Below are 9,305 nucleotides of genomic sequence, written 5' to 3'. Positions count from 1 at the left end.
TAGGTGCCCCTATGGAGTTCGACAGGCAGGGTTGGGGGAGCCAAGAAGAGAGCACAGCGCATCTTATATGGGTTTGTTCTACCATCAGGAAAGAGTGTCCCGAAAGCTGATGGTGCCCAGCTATCAAAAGATATAGCGTCTGGGGTCTTAAAGGCTTGAAGGTAAACAAGCGGCCAACTAGCTGAGAAACAACAAAGTCCACATGGAAGAAGCACACCAGCCTGTATTACCACGAAGTGTCGAAGGGATCAGGTATCAGACATCATCAGAACAAATAATCATATCATTGTGAATGAGGGGGAGGGCGGAGTGGAGACCCAAAGCCCATCTGTAGGCAATTGGACATCCCCTTACAGGAGGGTCTTGGCGAGGAGACCACCCAGTCAGGGTGCGATGTAGCAATGATGAGACATACAACTTTCCTCTAGTTCTTTAATGCTTCCTACCCGCCCCCCCTCCCACTATCATGATCCTCATTCTACCTTGCAAGTCTGCTTAGACCAGAGGATGTACACTGGTAACAGATAGGAACTGTAAACACAGGGAATCCAGGACAGATGATCCCTTCAGGACCAGTGGTGAAAGTGGCGATACCGGGAGGGTAGAGGAAAGGTGTGATAGAAAGGGGGAGCCAATCACAAGGATCTACAAATAACCCCCCCACAGAAAAGTATGTGAAGGGAGATGTCGGGCAGTGTGAGATATGACAAAATAATAATAAATTATCAAGGGTTCATGAGGGAGAGGAGTTGAGGAGGGAGGGGAAAAATGAGGAGCTGATACCAAGGGCTCAAGTGGAAAGCAAATGTTTTGAGAATGATCATGGCAACAAATATACCAATGTGCTTGACACATGGATGGGTGTATGGATTGTGATAAGACTTGTACGAGCCCCCAATAAAATGATTTTAAAAAAAGAGCTTCCAGAGGTGGCTGGAGTAGGAGGTGCTAGGTGCAGGTGGTGGCCCTGGGCAGTGACAGAGAGGCATGAAGGAGTGAGTATTGCATGTCTGCAGGGTCCCAGATGGAAGACCAGTCTCTGTGGCCAGTGGAGGGAATTGCAAAGCTGGAATAGGATGAAGAAGTGGACAGAGGCACCGGGGGACAGTGGGGAGCCATAGATGGTTTTAGAGAGGGGACAGGGTCAGAAATGGAGCCAGAACTAGAGGAATGAGATTAGAAGTCAGGAGCCCTGCAGGTGGGCTGGGGCAGGCACCCAGGTAGCAGGGGTGGAGAGATTAGCAGGGGTGGGGGTGAGTGGGTGATGGAGAGAACAGAATATGGAGATTAGTGGGCTATGGAAGGAACCCTGGTGGCATAGTGGTTATGCTTTTGGCTGCTAACCTCAAGGTTAGCAGTTGGAAACCACCAGATACTCTGTGGGAGAACAACGAGGCTTTTTGCTCCTGTAAAGAGTTACAGACTCAGCAACTCACCAGGGCAGTTCTACCGTGTCCGAGAGTGTCCCTGAGTTGAAATCACCTTAGTGGCAGTGAGTGGGTTTGAATTTTTTTGGTGGCTTGTGGGAAGAGGGATTTGGAGTAAGAACAAAACTCTGGGTGACTGAGGACAATGGAGCCATGTCTGAGAAGAGGACAGGAAGGAGTGGGTTCCGGGGTGACAGCTGTTTGGGCAGAGATGAGCAGTGAGCCCTGTGGGCTGGATGGGAGGAGCTGTGACTCAGGACAGTGGTCAGGGCCTTCAGGGAGAGATCTGGGCAATGCCCTCTCTTCCATTTCAGGCTCTGACTCAAACCACTTGGGTGAATGAGGGCCTTCAGGTGAGGGTCCGTCTCCCATCATCCCCTCAGGAAACTGCCTTCCTGTGTCCCACCCATTCCTTTCTAGCAGCATGAAAGCAGGTTCCAGTATCTCCAACACACACACCACACCACACACACACACACACACACACACACACACACACACACACGAAAGTAGGTTCCAGTATCACACACACACACACACACACACACATGAAAGTAGGTTCCAGTATCACACACACACGAAAGTAGGTTCCAGTATCACACACACACACACACACACACACACACACACACACACACACACAGTCCTGCATGAAGCTCCCTCAAATTCTCTTTTACCTCCTTTACACCCCAAAACTTGTGGTACCTATTGGCTCCATCCCTCACCTTCTACTCCCAACTCAACCCACTGAAGTCTGGCTGCCCACCCCACAGCCCCACCACAGCTCTGGCCAAGGATTGTATTCTGGGCCTCACCTGACATTGACCCCGCCACCTGCCGGGAATTCCATTTCCCATCTATTTGCTGGCTAGCGCCCTCCCTTCCCAGCTCCTCCACACAGCTCTGCAGGACTCCCCCTCCACTGCCTACCCCTTGGCCCTCTGTCTGTTCTCCCAGAGAAGGTTCTAGTCCCTCTGTTCTAGCCAGAACTGAGTGTCCACACCACTCTCCCGCCTCTTGGTTGTCCCTGCTCCGTCTCCTCCCAGGGCAAAGATGGCCTTCCTGTCCACTCGATAGCTGCCCTAGATGTCTTGGTCTCTTTGCTGTCCCCCAATTCAAGGTTTAACCCCTTATTCATTCAACGTCAAATATGACTCTGAGGGTCTGCCCCCCTGCCCCACCCGCACGACCTGTGCCCCCAGCTCAGGCCTGCTCTTTTCTGCCTCTAGCCTCTTCCTTTGCTCCTAGAGCATCAGCCTCAGCCCTGTCTCTCTCATTAGCCTCGTAGGCTCTTCCACGGCCCCCAGTGGACCCTGCCCTTCCCCTGCTCAAAGCCCACCCACAACTGCCCCCTCCCCTGGTTAAGCAAGGATGTCAGTTTGAGGACTAAGGTGTGTCTGACCCAAGCCATGGTATTTTCAATCACCTCAGATGCATGGGAACGTTGGACACTGAATAAGGAAGACCGAAGAACCGATGCATGTCAACGATGGTGCTGAAAGTACCGTGGCCTGCCAAAGGACCAAACATCTGTCTCGGAAGAGTCCCACCCAGAATGCGCCTCAGAGGCAAGGATGGTGAGACTTCCCTCGTCTTTCATACTTTGGTCATGTTATCAGGAGAGGCAGTCCTTGGAGAAGGACATCACGCTTGGTAAATAGAGGGGAAGTGAAAAGGACCCTCAACAAGATGGACACAGTGGTTGCCAAAATGGGCTCACACATAACACATGGTGAGGATAGCGCAGGACCGGGCAGTCTTTCTATTGTGAGTAGTCACTGTGTACCTAGCAACCACCACACCTGAAGATGGTGCAAATGGCATTCCAGGGCGAGGATCTGCCCCTAAGGGCATTCCAGGGCCCTCAGACCACTGCCCACTTTGCACTTGACCTCCTTGCCAGGCAGAGGTCTTCATCCCTGCTTCTTTGCTTCCACAACAGTGAGCCAAGCTGGATCCCTGCCATCTGTGATGCCCACCTGGAAGACTAACGTGGAGCAGCTGTGTCTATGCCTCTTTCCCTCTGCCCCCAATTCAGGACGGGACACCCCTTGCCAGGGACGCCCTCTCTGTTCCAGACGCAGGGTCTGCAAAGGGTGAGGCTGCAGAATATAGTTGGGTGGACCGAGTGACTATCCACAGTGGGCAGGGCTTGTGCCATTGTTTGTTCCTGGTGGTACCAACGGTAAATGCCCTGGATTTCAAGAGGTTGGCGGTTTGAATCCACTCAGCAGTGCCATGGAAGCAAGCCCCGGAGATCTGCTTCCTTAGAAGTTACTGCCGAGGAAGCCGGATGGAGTTTCGATCTGAATGGCTGCCCTGCAGCCGGCTTGGTCTTGTGCCTCATCTTTTGGGCGCCCAGTGTTTCTGACTTCCTGCTAGCTTTGGTCTGGTTGGGGAGGGGGGGGTGTCACTGGAGCTTTTGGGACCCAGGACATGTTCATCTTTTCCTGCGTAGTGCTGGGCTTATAAAGGGGAGTAGTCTTCTAATATCAGAGAGCAAAGTCACTTTGAGGAATAAGGTGGGCCTGACCCAAGCCCTGGCATTTTTCACCTCCTATGCATATGAGAGCTAGATAAAGGAAGACGGGGAAGGATTGGTGCATTTGAATCTCGGGGGGTGGGGTGGGGGGTGGTGTTTGAATACTGAATATACCTGGGGACTATTCAGAACACACACATCTGACTTGGAAGAAGGTACGGCCTGGATGCCATCAGAATCAAGGATCGTGAGACTGTCTATACTTGGGACATGTGATCAGGAGAGAAGGGTCCCTGGAGAAAGAAGACTGGGCGTGGTGGTTTCAACAATAGGGTGCAGCCAAGGGCACGGACCACCACCACCTTAGTTAGCTAGGGACCAGGGAACCTCAAGGGGCAGGTGAGAACCCAGAGCCCCCCAGCGTTCTATCTAACTTAAGCTGCAAGGTGTCAGGCTGGGTGCGCCCCGGAATCCCGCCGCCCACACTCCCCTCCTGTCCCCAGGCCGAGAAATTCATGCCTCCAGGTGTGCCGGTTCTCAGCCACTTGAGCGCAATGCTGCCCTCTGGTGACAACCACCGGCTTGAGAGGCCAAACTAGTTAAATAACTTTTATTTACAAAAGAAAGCACAAAAATTGGAACCAACCGACCAGCCGACCCGCAGGGGAGCGCCGGGTGTCGGCGCCGTGGTGGTCGCAGCAGCAGCAGCAGCAGGTCCAGCTCTCGGCGACTGGGGGAGGGGTGTGTGTGTGTGCTCGCCCCCCTCCCGCAGGCCGGGGTCCCGGCCTGCAACGCCCGCCCCATCCCGCTCTGCAGCTTAAGGCACCGCTCGCCCCGTCCTGCCGTGCCCTAGGGTCCGGGGCCGCATTCACCAGCGAGGCGGGCGCAGGTGGGAAGCAGAGGCCTTTAGTGCCGCCCCCCGGCCCCTCCCTCGGCCCGCCCCCTGGCTAGGCCGGCGGCGTGGCGCGCTCGGCGGGGCCGGGCGGGGCCAGGACCTGGCGGATGCGCTCCACGCACAGCGCCGCGGCCTCCCGCGTCTCGCGACACAGCGTGGCCAGGCTCAGGAAGCCGTGCGGCAGGTCCTCCACCACGTGCAGCGTCACCGGCTGGCCCAGGCTGCGCAGCCGCCGCGCGAACATGACCGAGTCGTCCAGCATGGGGTCCAGCGCGCACGCCTGCGGAACATCGGGGGGTGGGGGTGGCACAAGCGGGACGGCGGAAGGCAGGGGGGCAGGGAAACCGACGGACACGGGGGAAGCGGGGAGAGGATGTGGGGGGGCACAGGTGGGAAAGTGGGGAGAAGAGAATGAGTTTGGGCACTCCAGGCCTGGCCACTGCTCTTTCCCCCTCTTATTTGCCGAGCCCAGGGCCGCCCTCCGACTCCGTGTCCAGAGCCAGGCACCCATTAGGGTGGCCAAACCCCAAACATTGGCCTTCTCAAGCCTCCAGACTTTGTCGTTTCTGCGCACACCTCTCCTCTCAGCCTCACCCGCCCTGGGCGCTATGTCCCCGCCTTCCCCCTCCGTGGCGCTCACCACGAGGTGCACGGGCGGTAGGCCCTCCAGCATGCAGTCGGGAGCCAGCAGCGGCGACATGAAGGGGTTCTTGGCGATGGGGGAAAAATAGAGGGGCATCTGCGTGACTGCCTGGCTCGAGCGCCGCGGATGGAAGCCCTCCGGGAAGGCGGCGCTGGCGCAGGGGCCAGAGCCGAGGCTGCGGTCAGGGGAGTGCAGTTTATTGATGGTCTCAGCCTCTTCGGACACCTCCTCTGCCTCTTCGGACACCTCCTCTGGCCCCAGTAAGAAGTTGACATCCGAGGGCTTGGAGGGGCCCAGGGTCTCAGCGGACAGCGACGTGTTGCAGGCGTGGGACACCTCGGAGCTGCCCTTGAGGCTCAGGTCTTGCACGGTCAGGCTCTTGATTGGGTCGGGGCCCAGCGGGCCCTCGGGCTGGGCCAGCGCCGCTTCGGACACGCTGCGCCGCATCGGTATTGGCTCTGCAAGAGGGTCGGGGTCAGAGCCTGGCCGCCCACTGGCTGGCTGGTAGGACAGTGCCCGTGGAGGGGCTGCTCCTAGCCCTGTGGCGACCTGGGTGCTCCCTGGAGTCCTCTGGCTGGCAGGTCCAGTCCCCTGGGGGTGGGGCTGTGTGGTAGAGGAGGGACTTCCTCCATTACAGGTTGTGTGTGTTGAGGGAGAGGGGCAAGTCAGTGGACCGTTGGGACCCTGCTCCCCATTTTGTACAATGGGGACACAAGTAGTGCACCTCACAGGAATGGCACTGCTCAGTTCAGCCGGGGGCAAGATTAGGCCCCAGACTCCAGAGCTGGTCATGTGTGGTTTTATTGCCCCTCCTCCCCTCTAGCACATTCCTATAGCTAAAGATTCCTGAGGCAGAAGCATGCACGCCGTGGCACTTCACAGGTTAAAAGAGGCTGGGGCCATCAGTGATTTTAAGGACCTCCTCACCTGTGGCCACAAAGGTCGGCTCTCCATAAAAAACACCTTGTGTTCTGCATTTGTATCCCTCCCCTTTGAGTGACCAGGCAAGCAGGTGCCCAAATGATGCTGCAGACAAGCATCAGGCCTGCGGTGTGACTGCCTGCGCTTTGGCCTTGGCTTCAGCTCTGCTCCTTTATCAGTCCCGTGTGGCTTGCACTAGGGCCGTACCAAACTCACTGCCATCGAGTGGGTGCCGACTCACAGCAGCCCTGCAGGACAGGTAAAACTGCCCCTGGGAGCCTCCGAGCCGGTAACTGCCGCAGAAAGGCTGGTGGTTTCCAACTGTTGAGCTTTCGGTTAGTGGCTCAACCTGTAACCACAGGCCACCTGAGCTCCTACAGCCCTAGATTTCCCCCCGAGTTTTTTGGTCTTTATAAATCCACTAAAGCAAACACAAGCCGGTATGGGAACAAGTGAGTGCACAAGACCGAGAACCACTGCTGACGCCAGTGGGATAGTACAGTTGACTGGGGTTACAGCACAGACTGTCTGGGATTCTGGCATCTTCTGAGGGGAATCCCTGTGTGCCATGCCCCGCTGGGCACCTGACCAAATGGTGTGTGTGTGACTATCACAACAGCCTTCTGAGGTCAGTTCTCGTATTGTACCCATTTCACAGAAGAGCAAATGAAGGCTTGAGGATACAGTTCTTTGCCCAGGCCACCTCTTCTGAACTCATGTCCCTCCCCTGTGGCTCCTGGTGCAGGTTCCCAAGGCTCTGAGGGTGCTGCACCCCATCCAGGCATACCTCCACTTCCTGAGGCTTCTCTAGTCTGCTGATCTCCCTACCCTGGGCTCCTGAGCCAGTTCCTTGTGTGTGCAAAGACTGGAGAAGGCTGGGGCCCTTGTTCAGAGGCCCAAGAGACATGAGTGGAGTCTGCAGAACTGGAAACCAGGCCTTGGGAGTCAACTCCCAGGGTGTGAGTGCCTCCCTGGAAAGCCTGTATAGAGAGCAAAGCCTACAGTTCCCGGGGCTCTGAGATGGGCTGGGGGACCAGGGGCCCTAGAATCTCCAGGATGAAGACTTTGTGGAAAATCAAGACTTTGTGTCGGGGTGGAGGGATGGAATGGGGGGTGATAGGGTCAAGGGGCTGGAAAAGGGTGGTAGTGGGGAGAAGCAGGGGTGTGGGTTGGTGTTGGGGGAAGGGATGAGTGTGGAGTGGGAGTGAAGGAGGGACCTGTGGGTGGTGGTGGTGGGAGAAAGGATAGGTGAGGGGTGGGAGTGGTGGGAAGGACTTAGGACCTCACTCACCAGCCATGGGTGCCGAGGTCTTGTGGGACTTGCGTCCACTGAACTCCAGGAAGGAGTTGAGCCACGAGGAAGCACCTATGCGGAGGTCTCGGAGCAGCAGGGCTGTGTCCCTCCGCACCAGCCCCATCACGCCCAGCGCCTTCTGGTTGGAATCGGAGTGTTCCTCTGTCTCGACACCTGGGTGTGGGTGTGGGTGGGGTGGGCATTGGGCTGGTCTCTCTGGGGATCCAGTCTCAGTACCCAGAACTTCAGAACCCAGGCGCCTAGAACATTTATTTCAGTAGGCACAAAGACGCTCAGATTTCTGTCCCTTGTTCCAAGTCCCCACCCCAGCCTCCCTCAGACCCAGGAGCCCGGTCCCTAGCCCTTCTCCCTATAGGACCCGTGGGTCCCCAGCTCTTTGGACCGGGGCCTCACCAGAGTAGGCGCTGACACACTTGGAGAGTACGCTGAGGGGCAGTAGAGGGTCCATGAGGCTCAGGAGGCGGGAGGGCGAAGCAGCGGACTGCAGCATGGTGGCTGGGTAGGCTGCCATGATGCCATCTGGCACTCGCACACCGTAGGCTGCTGCGCGGAAGGTCACGGTGAAGCAGAGGTTCCCCCCTGCACTGTCACCTGCAAGGCATATCCGCTCTCCGGTGGAGCCTAGGGTGGAGGGGACTGGTCACTACTGGGCCTGTGGGCAGGGGGGGAGGTGGTAGGGCACGGCAGGGAGGAGGCCTGCTGCAGGCTTGGAGAAGCGGAGAACGGGCTCACAGTTTAGCTCCAGGGTTTAGCAGACTGCATGGCTAGAGACAGGCACAGTGAGGCGGGGGTAGGGATGGGTCATGGAGCCCTGGTGGCACTGTGGGATAAACACTGGATGGGTCAAACCTTCCACTCCAACCTCCTCCCTTGGCTCCCCTCACTCCAGCCCCAAGACTCCTCTCCTCTCCTCTGCTGGGGTTCCCCACCCCTGCAGCCCTGCCCTTCCAGCTTGTGGCCAGCTGCTTGGACCTTATGCTCCATTGACCAGAGGAAACTGAGGCAGGGTGGGCTCAGGGACAGAGCCCTGCCTTTCTGTGTTGGCAGCCTGAACCCAGACAGTGTACCCCACTGGGGCTACCCCCCACCCTTTCTACCTACTCTCGTGTCTGCCCTCCAGCCTCCTATGCTGGCTTGCCCAGCACTTCTGGGCCTTGGGCCTCTTCCGGATCCTCTATGCCAGCGGTTCTCAACCTGTGGGTCCCGGGGTCCAACGACCCTTTCACAGGGGTGGCCCAATCATCCTGCATATCAGATATTTACATGATGACTTGTAACAGTAGTGGCAAGACAGTGGTGATGAAGTAGCAACGACAATCATTTGTTGGTTGGGTGTCACCACATGAGGAGCTGTATGGAAGGGCGGCGGCATGAGGAAGGGGGAGGACTAAGCAGACTCCAACTCCGGGCAGCCCTCCAGGGCCGAGCAGAACTGCCCCTGTCACTTCAGTGCACTTTTACTGGAGCACAAAGTCTCATCTTTCTCCTGTGGAGCAGCTCAGGGGTTCAAACTGCTGACCTTGTGGTTAGCAGTCCAGCGATTATCCTCTCGGCCACCAGGGCTCCTCAGTGTGCCACCTCAAAAACTCACTGCCATGGAGGGCATGCTGACTCATAGCAGG

The 9,305-nt window shown here is 57.2% G+C and overlaps 1 protein-coding gene and 1 long non-coding RNA gene across 2 annotated transcripts in view; one reads left to right on the top strand and one right to left on the bottom strand.

Annotated features, from left to right (window-relative positions):
- The first annotated feature begins 2,880 nt into the window (after nt 1-2,880).
- LOC123521914 lies at nt 2,881-3,917 on the top strand. The gene is made up of 2 exons (XR_006680266.1): nt 2,881-3,004; nt 3,370-3,917. It is a non-coding gene; the product is annotated as an uncharacterized LOC123521914 (long non-coding RNA).
- A 939-nt stretch (nt 3,918-4,856) lies between these two features.
- LIPE (lipase E, hormone sensitive type) overlaps nt 4,857-9,305 on the bottom strand; it is a 19,889-nt gene continuing 15,440 nt past the window's right edge. Inside the window, exons 7-10 of the mRNA XM_045292692.1 lie at nt 8,077-8,304; nt 7,660-7,836; nt 5,445-5,905; nt 4,857-5,084 (exon numbers count right to left, since the gene is read on the bottom strand). Of these exons, the coding sequence (XP_045148627.1) occupies nt 4,857-5,084; nt 5,445-5,905; nt 7,660-7,836; nt 8,077-8,304 (1,094 nt within the window). The remainder of the gene's footprint in view (nt 5,085-5,444; nt 5,906-7,659; nt 7,837-8,076; nt 8,305-9,305) is intronic.

The sequence above is a fragment of the Echinops telfairi genome, unplaced genomic scaffold, assembly GCF_000313985.2.
Source record: "Echinops telfairi isolate 266 unplaced genomic scaffold, ASM31398v2 ScPeMD7_655;HRSCAF=1070, whole genome shotgun sequence".
NCBI classification, from domain to species: domain Eukaryota; kingdom Metazoa; phylum Chordata; class Mammalia; order Afrosoricida; family Tenrecidae; genus Echinops; species Echinops telfairi.
The sequence above is the reverse complement of the archived record's forward strand: the minus strand, read 5'-3'. Positions and strand labels throughout refer to the sequence as shown.